Source organism: Triturus cristatus, chromosome 7 (assembly GCF_964204655.1).
Source record: "Triturus cristatus chromosome 7, aTriCri1.1, whole genome shotgun sequence".
Classification (NCBI taxonomy): Eukaryota; Metazoa; Chordata; class Amphibia; order Caudata; family Salamandridae; genus Triturus; species Triturus cristatus.
The window spans coordinates 787,213,331-787,229,992 of NC_140590.1; the positions used below are offsets into that span (position 1 = coordinate 787,213,331).

General features: G+C 41.5%; 1 protein-coding gene across 1 annotated transcript in view; it reads right to left on the reverse strand.

The window, feature by feature from the left end:
• ITK (IL2 inducible T cell kinase) overlaps positions 1–16,662 on the reverse strand; it is a 242,359-nt gene that overhangs the window by 41,304 nt on the left and 184,393 nt on the right. Inside the window, exon 14 of the mRNA XM_085617606.1 lies at positions 8,307–8,371. Within this exon, the coding sequence (XP_085473732.1) occupies positions 8,307–8,371 (65 nt within the window). The remainder of the gene's footprint in view (positions 1–8,306; positions 8,372–16,662) is intronic.

Sequence of the window (16,662 nt, forward strand, 5' to 3'; positions counted from 1 at the left end):
AGGTCTGCATTAAGAAAGCCAGAAATTAGGGAAGCAAATTCTTTTTTTAGATGCCAGTTAAATAAGGTTGATAAAAATGCAAACACTTTGTCCCAAAAAAAGGATAAAGCTTTGCAGTGTAGGATGAGGTGGGCTAAATCGCCTTCCTCTTCTTTACAGTTCCAACAAGTGGGATCTAAAAGGAGATGTTGTGCATGTAGACGCGCTGGGGTCCAGTGTGCCTTGTGGATGAGCCATAGTTTCGGTTGTGACAAAACTGGAGAGATTTTTTGTTAGGCAATTGATTTCCATATTTGGGCCCATTGTGATTCAGACAAGGGGTTAGAAGAGTGTTGTTCCTAGAACAATGTTAGCTTTTTGTTTAAGTGCGAGGATTTAGGACGTAGGAGTTTATATATGTGGGATACTTGATGCCCCAAGCTATTAACTTTTATTTTGAAGCTAGGGAGAGGTGGGGTTGTTCTATGCATTTTAGATTTTGATATGGCCGCTTTGATTTTAAGGAAGTTATAGAATTCCATCTTATCAAGTTTGTATGTATTTTGGAGTGCTGAGAAAGTTATAGGATATGATGAGCAGTCTAGTTGTTGTGGGAAGAAAATACCTTTATTTATCCATGACTCAAAGTTCATGGGTTTACCATTGTATTTATTGTTGGGGTTATTCCATAGAGATGCAAGATTTGAGTATCTTATGCTTGTATGGAGTTTATTGTCTAGTTTTAAGAGAGAAGTTTTTGTGTTTTTAAATATAGATTTTGATCTATCTAATTTGGCAGTGTTGGTAGTTAATAGGGTGAGTGGGTTTAGATTATTTGAAGCCACTCTGGGGTGTTATTGTTGGGATGATAAAGCCAGTAGCAGCCCTGTTTAGCTCAGAAGGCAGTTTGATAGATTTTAAAGTCGGCCAGGATAACACCCCACAGTGTCATATCTAGTCAGAGTGTTTCGAGGACTAGTCTAGCTTTCTTACCTTGCCAGATATATTTTGAGATCAGATTATCTAGTTTGTGATGGAAGTCTTCGGTTAAAAAGAGGGATAGCATATTGATGAGGTAATTAAATAACGGGGTGATCATCCTTTTTATTGTTTCGATCCTGCCCCACCAGGTGATAAATTTGGGGGACCATTTGTCTAATAGTTTCTAATTTTATCTAGGGTAGTGTTTTCATTGTGGTGTAATGTGTCTATTTATTATGTTGCTCCCAAACTCAATTTCCAGGTATTTTATGTATCCGGATTGCCATGCCAGACCCGATGACCCCAAGACCTCTTTTGTGCAGTGAATATTTAATGGTTTTACTTCTGATTTGTCTCTTTTAAGTTTATAGCCCAAATGTTCAGAGTAAGTTTCTATGGTGTACATAAGAGCCTTGATTGAGGGCCCAGGATTCTCTGTGACAATCAGAATATTGTCCGCATAAGTGGCTAATTTAACCTGTTCATCATTGAATCCCATCCCAGTGATTTCGGTATTTTGTTTTATATTCTGTAAGATGGGTTCTAAAGAGAAAAGAAATAGGGAAGGTGAAAGTGGGCAGCTTTGTCTCATGCCTTGCTGAAGGGTGAGCGGCTTGGAAAGGGAACAGTTAATCGCAATTTGCGCGGAGGGTTTCAGGTACAGGCCATTACCATCTTTATAAATGGATCACCAAGGTCAAAGGACTTCATGCATTGATTTAAAAACAACCAATATACCCTGTCAAAAGCTTTCTCTGCGTCTAGAGTTATAGCTACAGATGGTTTGTTAGCATAGTTCACGTTTTCGAGGACGTGGCAGAGAAAGCGGGTATTATCATTTGACATACGGTGTTTAATGAAGCCTACTTGGGAGTTGCTCATTTGTTTTGGGAGGAATTTGTTAAGTCTAGTGTCCAAAATATTCACATAGATTTTGCAGTCTACGTTTATGAGAGATATTGGTCTATAGGTTTTTGGTTGTAAAGGGTCTTTCCCTTCTTTGGGAATTACTATAATGTTGGATTCTGCTATTGAATCTGTTACTCCGCCTGAACCAGTGGTGTTATTGAATATGTTTAGCATGGTTGGTTGTAGTAGATCTGTGAATGTTTTGTAAAATTTGGCTGTAAAGCCCTCTGGTCAAGGTGCTTTGTTTTCTTTCAGGGTTTTAATGGCTTTAGTCACTTCCGAAGCATGTATCGGCTTACCGAGGGCTAGTCTGTCTGTTTTGATAGTTGCGGAATCTTGTTCGATCCAGATATTGTGTGCATTTTTGCAGGTTGAAGTCCTGATTATTACGATATAGAGATTCATAAAAATGTTTAAACCAGTTTAATATTTCCTTTGTGTTGGTGTGCGACTGATTGTTCACATCTTTGACTGATGTGATTCTGTGTTGATATTGTTTGTGTTTGAGGTAGGATGCAAGCATCTTCCCCGCTTTGTTAGTTTCGCATAGTTTGAGACCCTTAAAGTTATTTATCCACAAACCTGCTCTTTCGCTCAAGATTTAGTTGTATTCATATTTCTTTTGTGTGAGTTGGTTAAGTGTGTTGTTGTTTAGAGAGTTGACATGCCCATTTTCCAATTGCTTAATTTCTTGTCCTAGTTTTAATAGATCTGCGTTGTATCTCTTGTTGATTTTCGTTTGGATTTCTATGAGAACCTCCCCTCAGGGTTGCTTTCAGCGCATCCCAGAGAGTGTTTACGTTTGTTTCCGGGAGGTCGTTGTTTTTGAGATAGTTTGTGATTGAGGCTTCAATGCTTTTGTCATTGGGATCTAATAGAACATCGTTATTGAAACGCCATCTTTTAAGTGGAGGCTTAGAGTGGCTGCCTGTTAATATTGTGTTAATGCATGAATGATCAGAGAGAAGTTTTGGTGAGATATTGGTCTGGTTGATTAGGTGAGTGTATGAGCCCGATATTAGTATATAATCTATCCTTGTGTATGAGTTGTGTGGGGCTCGCGGCTGGACATGGGGGAAAGCCCAAGCTGCCAGAGATAGGTTTGAGTACCCATACACGAATCATAGTAATGGGGGGGTCGCATCAGGGGGAGGATAGGTAGATCGGGGCACACTGACATGGGTTGAGGGAGGGAGAGGGTGGGGGGAGCCTAGGCGGGAAGGGTGACTTTTCTTATGCACAACTAGTTGCAATGTCATGTGTAACACTCTCCGGTGGCAGGCTGGGGCTGTTGTGGAATTGTATTGGGGTGTTGGTACAAAAATATTAAAAAAATGTTAAAAAAAAAAAATGAGTTGTGTGGGGCTGAGTTAAAGGTATAGTCTCTGAAGTGTTGAAGGAGCCAATAGTCTATTAGATTATATTTTGAGCATATTTTCTGTACTACACCGTGAGATTTTGTGAGATGGTATTTGCAGGTTAAAGTCACCGCCCACTATGATTAAGTCTTCTTTAGGTACGTGCCCTATTTTGTTAGAGACTTTTTCCTGAAATTTAGGCTGGTCTGTGTTTGGTCCATATAAGTTTACAACATGAAAAGTGTCATCACCTCTATGTAAACGTGTAACCAGAAGTCTGCCCTCCTCATCATGTGAGCATGATTCAAGAGTGTTATTGCATTTTCTTGCCATAAGGGTAATTTCGCCTTTCTTTTAGTGTTCCGCTGGTGAGCAGGACACTTGTGATATCCAGTTGTGTAATGAATTCAGAGTCTTTGGTATATAGTTTTGTCTCCTGAAGGAGTATGGTGTCTCCTTTCGATTTTGCTGAATAGTCCATAATTTTCCATCGCTTACTCGGATGGTTAAGCCCTTCACATTTAGGGATATGTTAATGAAGTTGTCTGAAATGTTATGTGTCATTGTATGCGTGTGTAATGGTGGCTGGACTTGATTGTGTGCTGATTGTTAACGCGTGTTTGGAGTAACAGCTCTGAAGTAGTGGGAAGTACAGACGGCTCTGCGTATACTCAAAAGTTGATCAAATGACTAGTTAACGTGCAGGATAGGAAACAATAATAAGGGAAAGCGAAAAGAAGAACAGGCCAAAAGTCACAAAAATAATAATGATGACAGCAAAAGAAAAAACCACAAAACCCTCAGCCCCCGTCCCCACACCCACTCGCTCCTCCCTAACCCTGCAGGCATTGAATGTCGGAGGTGCGACAGCAGGAGCGTCAATCTGCCGACTCGGAGATGATATGATTATTCGTTAGATAACCTTCTAAAGTGTAAGAATGGAATTAGCGTAGTTAGGTCTATAACATTTTGGATTGAGACCCTTTGAGGCACATAGTAACTAGAGTATATATGTGGTTGCGGCATCTGACTTTTTATAACCGTTGGTATATTAGTGTATTGTGAAGTTAATTATGTTGAGTATCTAACTATGTTAGCGTGTGGCCCTAAAGAGCTGGGGGATGTCATATAAAGGAGATTCGTGGTATATAGTAACATGCCTAGTATAACCGGGTGTGGTATAAAGTGTGGTAACTTGTAATGTGTGGTGTATAATAACATATAGTAACCTATAGCAGTTGTTACAAATGTTATAACTATAACAACTGTCACGGTTTGATTTAACTTTGTACTAGTTAGCAGTGAAAATGCATAGTGTTCATGGACAATAATTCATTCTGAATAACCCTGTATATGGACAATAATTCGATCTGAACAACCCCATTCTAGGGTGATTACAATTCTCTTACACTGCAGCCTCTTAAAAGGCAAGTGTTTACGTACTTAACAACAAATTGACAGCAAATTAGAATCATGAACAGTAAGACAAACCGAATAGTCCTGTTCTATGGAGGGAAAACTCTTGTGAGGCAAAGACCAGCTATTGGGCTGGGTAAAAGGATATCATGAAGGAGTTAGCGTGATCCATGTCTTGTGAGTTTGGGCTGTCTAGGAAGTTCGACAGTTCATTTGGATCAGTGAAGATGTGGAGTCTTCCATTCACTGTGATTTTAAATTTTGATGGGCCAGCAAAAGAGAATTTGATGTTTCTTTTTCATAGTCTGTCTCTAAGCATGAGGAAGCCCTTCCTTGTACCGAAGGTTGTTTTTGAGTAGCTCTGTGTGAATATTATTTTGTGTCCATTCCATGTGATCTGGCGATTTTTTCCAGCAAAGTTGAGAATGGCCTCCGTATGCTGATATCTCAGAGGTTTGCAAATGGTCGGACGTGTCATTTTCCTTGCCCATGAGTTGTATGTCAGTATTCTGTGTGCGCGATCCAGTTCCAGGTTCTTGTGGAATTTTATGCCAGTGATCTGGGGAATCCCGTTCTCCAAGAAGGAAATGCATGACTCTGCAGAGTCCTCTGACCCTTCTGGTATTCCAAAAATTCTGATATTGCCCCTTCTGTTCCGGTCTTCAAGTTCGGCAGCTCGTCTTTTTAGGCTGCTGGTGATGGCAAGAAGGGATTTTAAAGTTATTTAATACTGCGGGTGGGAGGCGGGCGGCGCGTAACGGAACTATGTGGAGAGTGCGGAGATTGGTTCCATCTCCGTGCCTCTCCGCGTAGGTCCCTTATGCACATTACGCCCACCCTTAGTCTCTGCCATTTTGTGCTCAACATGTGTGCTAGCACTGAAAGATTTAAAGTTGATTTTCACGGGCACTAATGCATCCAGCTGTTGTTTGGCGTGCTCAAAAGACGCCACCCGGCATGAGCGCTCAGATTCTGGTTTCGGTTCTTATTAGAGCCTCAGATGCACGGCGAAGGTCGCATGGTTGACTCCGTGTCCGGCAGAGAGACGGTATCAAGGAGGCATTAGCTCTGCTGTCCAAGACACACCCCCGAATCTGAAGTTTTTAACAAAAAAATGTTTGTACTTCAAAGGGGTCAAAAGTTACTAAGAAATGTGACTTGTGTTGCTGCGAAGTGCAGGGCCCTTTGCAGAGATTGACTGGTTACCGTTCTCACAGCTGCATTTGTATGTTACACTGGCATTAATGAGGCAAATTCTTTGCAGAGACTGTTAGTATGTGTAAAAATGTCAAAATAACCCATATCAGAAAATGTACCGCATTACGCTGCAGCCTTTTTTTTGCTGCATAGTTCAGTCAACACTGCAACATAATTTTATCCTCCATTGCTGCATGAGAGAGAGAGAGAGAGAGACTGTGAAGTCTGCAAACTTAGTTTGGTGTGCGTGCAGATCCTGCATTGCAGATCTCTGGTGAGTTGCACTACTACCACTGACATAAGGCCAATGGAGGTACCAATGGGTGTGGCGGACTGGCCTCAAGGGTCCTGTGAGCTCAGTGACAGAGTCGCTGTTGCTCTATGGTGTGCTCCTTCGCAGGCCTGACCGCAAGATTGGAGGTGAACTTCAGTATGGATTGTGGTGGATAGGCCTTCAAGTTTAACACACACTTGCCACCGATAGGGTCCACCTGCTGGTGGTAAGACACCAGGGCTTCCAAGGTCTAGGGGGGCATTCTAAGGTTTAGCATGAGAATGCTCTCCCTCAGGAGAATTGTCTGGTGGGCTTGTAATGAAGGCTGAACCTAGATCCCCAGTTCCAAATTCAGCAGCTCTGGCCATAGTAACACATCCTCTCCCCCAATGAACACCATACTGCCTTACTGAGAGAACCTCACACTGCCTTCAGCTACACCCCAATTGTGCCCCGCTATAAACCCCTAGATGTGACTCAATTCAAATTATGCACTAGAAAAGAATATTATGCTGCCTGAAAAAAATATAACATCCTGGAAAAAGCAAACACTCATAGGGAATGCAAGATTAAGTAAAGCATATGAAATGTAAGCAGGAACAACATTGTTACCTTAACACTTTTACACTCATTAGTCAGATATCACTGAGAGTTTTTGCCTTAAAAGTTAAGGGCATGACTACAGGGCCTGGAAGGGACCTGCTTCAATGTCCATTTCTTATATCCTTTCAAAACGTAAGCAGTATGGTTTAAAAAGACCACATCCCTGAACAGAGAGCCGCGGTACACATTTTATGAACTAAAATAAGAAAATCAGCTGATAAGGATCACATTAAATGTTTTCCACTCCACGCATCAACCAGATATTGCAGCACCTCCAGGAACAGTGCACTTCCCCACCCAGGCAAAACAATGCTGTTCAAAGAAAGTCAAGAAAACAAAAGTGGCGCTTCACTGGCAAACTCTGTAAAGTGGCGCTAATGTATTTGGGTGTGAATAAAACCAATCTGGCCACTTTGCGTCCACTCTGTCTTGCTTTATTTATTTATTTCTTTATTTTTCGTATTTTGAACCTTTTTTTCTCTCCATCCCGAGACTGCACTTTAAAATAGAAAAATGTCAGAAAAAGACATTTCCAGGAAAAGTGTTTTTTTCTCTTTTTTTAGATCCACTTCACATGGGAACGAATAAAGGAAAGAAGAGGAAAGAGGGTAAGAGCCATTTCATGAAGTCACAGTTTTCACAGTGATTTTGAAGGTGGTGGGGAGGCGAGTCGGGGAGGAGGGTATGATTTTTTTAAAAATACACATTTACCTGTCTTCTGCTGATGCCTGCCATTGCCACCGCCTCCTCTCAGTACTCTCTCCGCTTCCAGGGCAGGAAGCAGGATGCACCCAGCTCCCAGCCTCTGGATAGCCAATCACAATGCTGCAATGCCCTGGATCGGTGCTCAGCCAGAGAATGGGAGGCTGGGCATGTTCTCCATGCAAGCTGTAATGCAGCCAGCATGGAGAACATGCAATAAAGCACATGAATGGGGCAGTCCAAACATTCATGCACACTTTAGGGAGAACAAACTACTCCTCTCCTCCCATGCTCTGTCAGCAGAGCAGCCCGCCCCTTTCCACCTGCAAAGCAGCCGCAACAAGGTAAAATAACATGATAATAACTTAGTTATTGTCATTTTATTTTTCCTTTAGTAACACTGCTAAAAGCAGTGGGGAAACGCTTCTCAGCCTTAGCAGAGGAGCCGCCACTGGGTTTTCAGCAACTGAGGAGGAGTGAGGCAGAGAGGCAGAGACAGAAATCACGGGAATAAGAAGACAAGGAAGAAAGAGAGAGGGGGGCAAGAGAAGTGGACACTGTCCTTGTCCTCTTTGGGCAAGAAGTAAAAGACAGAGTCCTTTTCCTTCTCTGGCCACGAAGAGCCTTATCTCTAGGTCTTGGCTGTTTCTGCTGTCCTGGGACACATTTTGAGAATAAAAAAGTAGGGGAATGGATTCTATTAAATAAAAAAAGTAGAGGCACTCCGTGCCTGCCGATCCTGCCTACTTCGACCACTGATTGGGATCACCTTTTTGTGACTAATCTGAACATCTGCAGGACATCAAGGGTTTAACTCATCACTTAGTGCATTGCGTGACTCACCACATAGTGAATAACAACAGTGCAGAGCAGAGAACTCAGCTTACCTTGTCATTCCAAAGTCTGAAACCTTCACCACTTGTGTTTTTCCAACTAAACAGTTGCGAGCAGCCTGCAGAGACAGACACACAGAAGATGAAAGGAAGTTTAAGTCAATTAATTGATCAAACATAAAGGAATTCGAAGACGATGTTAGAGAACCATATCTTCTCTTCAATGCCCCTGTATAACACAGAACAGACTGTGCTATATTACAACTTCTCATACATCTATTTAAGGGATCTTCGAAGACACACACATAAAAGTGTTGATTCAATTGAAAAGGTGAGGGGCTTACTAACAAGAAAAGAAAGGTCTGCCATTAGATTGACAGATGATGCTTGGCCACAAACAAAACCAAGTAAAAGTTGTAACTGAAAAGAGAGAAAATGTCTTAATCTACTCAGACTGACAAGGTACGCGTCACCGTAGAATCAATACAATTACTTTTAAAAACATCCCAGACTTTGTTAGATGAAATAAATATATAATACCAGTCAACATGCATCATGGTGTGTATGACTATGTATTTTATGTAAACTAAGAAATGTAAGAAACTCCTCTAACAAGTATTAAACTCTGACTCAAAAGCAAAAAAAAGACAGCTCTTGTGGCTAAGTCAACTAGCGCAACAACTCTGGGGATATATATATATCAATAGGATCACAGTCAGATTCTCAGTGCTCATTGACAATGGTTTACAATCTTAAAGGTGAATACTATTAGTTTATTATTACAAGCTCAGTCCAGTGACAATTTCTGAATTTTAAGTCCCTATTCCAGATAATATGACAATTTTGCTGGTACGAGCTGGGATCCTGCCCAAAGTTTTTGTGTTTATACTATGAGAAATGTAATTTACGGCATTATGCCTATGATATTTAACGGTTTGCATTATATGCTCATAATTCCATTCTACTAAGTCAATCAGAAAGTAGATACACTTGGCAGGAAAACACCACTATGTTTACCTAGTAAGAGAACTTTGCAATATTTTGCACATGGAGAATTCATATGTACTGTAATTTAAAAGACTGCACTTTGCACTTTATGATGTACATTCGATTTACCTTAAATCACTCTTAATTTTAAGCTGTCATTTTTAAGCTCTTATTTTTAAGCTGTTAACTTTACAATTGTTATGGACGCCTGTATACAAAAAGTCCTAGTAGAGTCTGTTTTCCATTTCTCACTGTATCCCGTGATACACACATGGTCTTAGGTGCATAAAAGCAATGACAGACTTTATGCTTGCCATGTGATCAAGCCCATTCAGTGGGCGAAACGCGTCATCAGCCATGTACAGCACCAGCAAATAAAAGAAGAAAAATAGCACTTAACTGGCGTCTGTGTCCCGTTTATCAGCCAGCAGCTGTGGGAGTCTTGGTGAAGTATATATATATATAGTTCATGGTTAAAACCTAGAAGAGGTTTTTTCAAATGCTCCAGTTGTAGAGCATGTAAATTTGGTCAGAACACCAGTCAGTACTCAGTCCCGTTCAGTGACAACCCTAGACAAATTAAGGGTCACTTTACTTGTAGATCTGAATTTGTGGTGTATGTCCTTTCTTGTACATGTGGCTTGAATTACATTGGGAGCACCAAGCTACAGGCCCATGTAAGAATTTTACAGCATTTAAGGGCAATCGTAAATAATGATTCCAGCTACCCTGTAGCACGGCATTTCAGAAAACTACATAACAATGATCTCAGTTGCCTGAAATACTTCATTGTTGATGGTGTCCCCGCACAGCGAAGAGGGGGCAACAGAGAAAAAGCCCTTAGACAACTCGAAACAAAATACATACTCGAGTTTGATAGCAAAGCACCTATGGGCCTAAACACCACCGAAGATCTACACAATTTTATCTGATTACTGACAGACCGCATGGGATTGCCTCTGCTCTCTCTCATTTTTAGACTAGCTTTTATCTTTCTTGATTGTTTCCTGCAGTGTATATAGTATCAATTTCTCATGTCCGAAGATATCCTACTGTTTGACTTATCTTGTTTGCCTTACCTGTATCCTCACTAATCATATGAATACCAGTTTCTAATTGCATTTAGAGCAGAACTGTTACCCAGTCGTTTGGACTAATTTGCTCCTTCTATACTTTCCCCTACTTTTGTCTTCTCAATTTTAAAGGAGTAAGGCGACAGACAAGAAAACAATGAATATCAAACGCCTTCTCCACATAACGGTATGTTCCAGTTCTCCAAACATGAGGACACTGTCAGCCAAGTTCCCTTTCTCACCTGGGTACAATACCATCAAGCTACAAGCAGCTCTGGGGACCCACTATAACTTGGGACTCTCGTTTGCTATAATTTATGCTCTTGGTTGTTATTATGTATTTGTGAAGATGGAACCTCATTTAGGAGAATAGTATTTTGGAGTGTTCCTCTTATCTACCTCCTCGCTGGATTCCCGCTGTATTTTTATCATTATTTCACTATTTTTGCACTTTACTCACTTTTAGATTGGTTTTAGGATCTTTTACATTGGCTATTGATTTTAACAGCTATCTTGGGTCGCTCATATAGATTTTATTATCGGATACTCCTTTAACATATGTTGAAATGTGGTAATGAATTCTGATTGTGCATTATTTAAGGACGTTATTTATGGTCTCCCTATGTATTAATATGCATTTATTTGCAGTTTGCACTACCTTTGCGTATTTTGCACATTTGCATCTTGTTGCACATTGATAGCACTATTTTGCACTTTAGATATCAGAATTTGCACCTGTTATTGCGTATTTGCACAACGTAGTACTGTACCTTAAACCTATGCAGAATAACTTGTAGTTACAAGGTTGTGATATCATTGTTTACATGGAAGAGTATTTTGAAGCAGGTTTACCGATTAGTACAACCATTCAACATCTCAGACCCATGCTGGTACATTTGCCAATGTATATGTATTTGTTACATGTTTTCCATCACCAAATAACAAACTTAGAAACCAATGTATTTTTTCCATGTCCATGGACACAAGCATCACGAGATTACAGAGTGCTCTTGAATTATAAAAGCATAATGTTTCAGCAGTTACTTCATGTGATCAAGGCCATCTGGTGGCCGAAACGCGTAATGGCGTGCTGTGTGGGTGCTGATTAACATTAAATACCTTTGAAGCACGAGTTGGTGTCCGTGTGCTTCTTCCTCGCCGGTCGGAGGTGGGAGATAGCTGTTTGGATTTTTATATATATATATATATATATATATATATATATATATATATATATATATATATATATATATATATATATATATATATATATATATATATATATATATATATATATCGAAGAGAAGCATTGCAACAACAAAATGACAGCTTGAGCTATAGAAGGTTTATGAGGAAAGAATATGAGAGCAGCATAGTGGGATACCACACGCTCATTGACAAATGGCATCAAAAAAGGCATGATAGAAAAGGAAGAGTACGCCTTTCTCAAATGCAAACATCCACGTCTGCCTACTTTCTATCACCGCCCGAAAATTCATAAGAATAAAACTAGCCCTCCGGGTCGTCCTATAGTTTCGTCTCTGGGCAACCTAAGCGAGAAGATATCAACATTTGTAGATTTGTTTCTGTTTGACTTTGTGATCCAACTGGTCTCCTATGTACAGGCCACCAAAGAATTGTTTAGGCAAATTGAAGGTGTTGCCTGGGAGACAAACTTTGTGATGATGACACTTGATATCTCAAGTCTTTATACCAGCATTGAGCATAAACAAGGTCTTGAGGAGTTGAACTACTTTTTGAATGGACGATCGCTGACATTCATAGAGCACAATAGGATGTTGATGGAATTTGTCGATTTCTGTCTAAATAATAACATCATCTTGTTTCAGGATCAACTGTTTAGACAGATACGAGGTACGGCCATGGGCACCTGCTTCACCCCAGCTATGCAAATCTTTTCATTGGCTGGTGGGAGAAGCGTGTGGCCTGGGCTGATATCAATGATGAATGGACCTGCAATGTCATTAGTTGGAACAGGTATATTGACGATCTTTTCATCATTTATAGAGGTACCAAAAATCAGCAAGGAACTATTTAAGAGTGCTCAATGAAAATTATCTGAATCTCAAATTCACAGGTAAAATACGAGAAACATCTGTGAACTTTTTAGATTTAACAGTATTAGGAAGTAGACTGCTGGGAATTCTCTGTTGCATGCTAGCAGCTGTCACTTTGAGAAAACAAAAGCAAGCATACCATATGGTGAGCTTTTACGTATAATGAGAAATTGTAATAGGGATTGCGACTTTCAGACTGCAGCTGAAGAAAGCATGCAGAGATTCATGATAAGAGGATATCATAGAGATGTTCTGGTTAAAGCCAAGAGTAAGGTAGATAAAAATCTAGACTGGAGTTGGTTAATGACCAAATACAAGAGCACAACAAGAAGGGAGATAGCCTGTAAGAATTTTAGAATGATTATGGGCTACTCAATTGATACAAACGACATTAGAAATGTGTTACGAAGAAACTGGCACATTCTCAAGTCAGATTCCACGATAGGGCATGATTTACCTGAATCACCCCCAATGTAGTTTAGGAGAACACGGACATTGAGAAACCATCTGGTACAGGGTCATTGTTCCACAGACAACAGACCTATTGACTTCAGAAGAGTAACAGGCTTCTTCCCCTGTAGCAAATGCAAGGCATGTAAGAAAAGCCATAAAGTCTTGTCTTATGTTGTACCAGGTCTGAAGGCACCCAAGAAAATCAGGAGGTTCATGAATTGTAACACTTGCCACACAGTATACTGTATGGTATGCCCATGTGGCTTAAGATATATTTGCAGCACCATACATCCAACCAAGGTGTGCATTTTGGAACATCTCAGAGTGATTGCCAACAAGGAATTAACATATCCGGTGGCAAGACACTTTGAAAGTCACCATAGAAGCAACAGGGACCAGTTGAAATTCTTCTGCATGGACCATGTGCCCATAGACATAAGGGGAGGTGATAGACAACTGCAGCTCCGCAGACTAGAGTCAAGATAAAAATTATTGACACCCAAACAAAAATACCATTGGGGTTAAACAGCAGGGAGGAAATGGTGATATATTTGCAAACTTAGAACTGTTATAAGTAGAGAATTTATTTCATGAGTATATAATATGAGATTAAGAATCTGGTAAGGCATCATATGAAATAGCAAGAGGAGCTTCTAACATTGTAGATTGTAACACTAGCTGTGTATTGGAATTGTTGTGGGTGAACATTTGGCTATACCCATACAGGGTTCAGTAGGAAAAAGGGTATGTTCCCATCCACTGTTATCATGATGCCTTAGCAATTTGAGCCCATTCAGGGTTGTATAATGTCACAACATTTCTGCAGATCAGTTGTGGTATGATGTGGAGGTCTTTGAGCGTAAATTGACAAGGGTTGGTATGTACATATACAAAAAGACCGTAACATGAAGGGCATTATGATACTTATACACTGCGCAATCATGGTGATAGAATTACCTTTGTCACATACTGGTGTTCCATTTATGATGTAATTTAAATTGAATTGCATGTTTTAAGATGGCCGAAATCATTGGACAGATGGATGTCTGGTGTGTGAAGTCCTCTGTTGATGTCAAATTAATGACCAATGAAATGTGTATTTATTGACGCTATTTCTCGGCGCACACAATCATTGACAAAGGCAGCAGCCAAAACGCGTCTGAGTGTGCTTGAATCCTAATTAAATACTGGGTAACTGCTCCCGTGAGTGCTGGTGGATTGCTACTGCGTAGCTGGAATATATAAAAATATATATTCACTGGAAAAAAACAAAGGTTACAAGGACGTTATAGTTAGGCTTAAATTTCACTCGTAGAAAACCAGTGAAATTCAACAGTTATAGTTAGCTGAGCTAACTATAACTTATGCCCCTGCAATGCCCTGCTTATGACCTCACATATTACATCACTTATGACATGGTCAGTGACATCATTGATGACATGTCTGATGACATCTCCAATGACATCACAGATGACATCATCTACAGCAGCACTCACACACCCACTCACACCCCTATGCAAACTCTCATATACCCGCTCACACACCCACACAACCACCTACATACTCATTCACAGACCCATACAAATACTTACACAACTACTCACTCATCCATAGAGCCACTCATACACTCTGTGAACGAATGCACGAGTCTCTGATTGGGTCTGTGAGTGAGTGCATGAGTCTCTGAGTGGGTCTGTGAGCAGGCATGTGTGTGTCTGAGTGCTCTCTGTTTTGCCCTCTGGTTTCCTGCTCGTTTCTCTGACTCTGTTTTGCCTTTCCTGCCCTCTGTTTTGCCCTCTTCTGTTCTGTTTTGCATTTGAGGCTTTTTTTCTGACCTCTGTTTTGCCGTTTCCACTCGTTTTTCTGCCCCGTTTTGTCTTTTTTGTTTGTTTTACAACACTCTTTCTTGCCTTTCCTGCTCTTTTTTTCTGCCCTCTCTTTTCCATTGTCTGCTCCTTTTTCCTCTCTGTTCTCTGCACAGATCTCACAAGTCGCAGTTGTGTGGTGTTTGTGAAGGAGGGAGATGGGTGGGGTCCTTACATTCCTCAGTTGTGTTGTGTTTATGAAGGAGGGAGATTTCTTGGGTTCTTACATGCCTCAGTTGTGTGGCCTTTGTGAATGAAGGAAATGTGTTGGGCACTTATATGTCTCAGTAGTCTGGTCATTGTAAAAGAATGAGACATGTATGGTCCTTACATGTCTCAATTGTGTGGTGCTTGAGAAGGAGGGAAATGTCTGTGATTCTTACATGTTGCCATTGTGTGATTTTTATTAAGGAGTTGAATGTATGGGGTTCTTACATGTCTGAGTTGGTGGCATTTGTGATTGAAAGAGAACTCTTAGCAGTGTGGGCTTTTAAACGTCTCAGTTGTGTCACCTTTGTGAATGAGGAGATGTGCTGGGTACTTATATGGCTCGGTAGTGTGGTCAGTGTAAAAGTGGGAGAGATGTGTGGTCCATCTCCTTGGGGCCCAGCATTAACTGAATTGGGAAGGGGTCCATGCGTCCCCACCTCCCTGGGCTCATTTTGGCCCCAGGGACCTCATCCCCTGGGGCCCGGCCATACTTCAATAGGGGATGAGGGCCACACAACCCCCTTCCCCGGGCTGATTTTGGCCTCAGCGACCCCTTCTCCCGGGGCCTGGCCTCTTCATTGTGGGTGCCCTGGAGCCCACCCAGGGCACCCAGTCAGTACTGTTGGGGATTGCGGGGGAGCCTCAAGGCCCATGCAGTCCCTGCTGGCTCCCTGCCTCGTGCAGGAGCTGGCATTGCTCTCACAGACAGGGAGCTGCTAAACATGCAGCTCCCTGTCTGTGAAAGCAATCGTTTTATCTGTTTCCCTGCCCGCTTGACAGTGGGTAGGGAAACAGATGAAAACTTTGCGCTCAACAAGCGGGAGCGGTTTCACAACTCTCGCCTGCTGGGAGCAGAGTTTCTGTTTGCTCTGACTTCACAGGAGCTGTCAAAGCTCCCACCACATCAGAGCAAACTGTTTTGTCCTGGAGTCGGCCCCTCTCCCAGTTTTATTTATTTAATAGGCCCGGGAAGGTAGTGGTCCCCTGGGGGCCCCTGCTCCCCCCTTTAATACTAGTTTATTGCCCCAGGGAGGTGGTGGTCCACGGGGGTTCTTCAATCCCCAGAAGGGGGTACACGCAGCCCCCCTCTGTTTCTAAAACTAAAGCCCCAGGGAGGTGGTGGTCTCCGGGGTTTAAACAAATCCTTGGAGGGTGGTCCACGTGTCCCCCTCCATTTTTAAAGATAAATCCCTGGGGAGGTGGTGGTCCCTGGGAGTCCAAGAGCCTCAGGAGGGGGCCCTTTGCACCCCCCTACTTTTTAAACAATGCCCCCGGAACCTGGTCCACCCGGGGGCTCATTTCAAAACAAGAGCTTGAGCCTACCCTTGTTTTTTTATTTTTTGTTGGATTCGCATATCCACTGCGATTTTCAATGAAAATGTATTTTACAAAAATGTTTTTGGGCCCTGGTGGGGCCCTCAAGGACCCCAACACCAGAGCTAAGGGGTCAAGGTGTTCCTACCCTGCCCCTTTTTCTTATTTTAATGTTTTTTCCTGGGAGTCCCAGGATGGCTGTCAACACTTCCTGGTTGAAGTGTTGGCTCCCAAGATTGCTGCGAACCCTTCCTGGTTGAAGTGTTGGCAGCCAATCAGATCTCAGCACGAGATAAGTAGGATTCGGTGAGGCGTCACATCCTTATATATACAAATTTGGCTTTCTTTTCTTAACTTTAAAACTACTGAACAGATTTACACCAAATAAAAAAAAGCACTCTTTGTGGACCAAGATCTACTTTATTGCCAA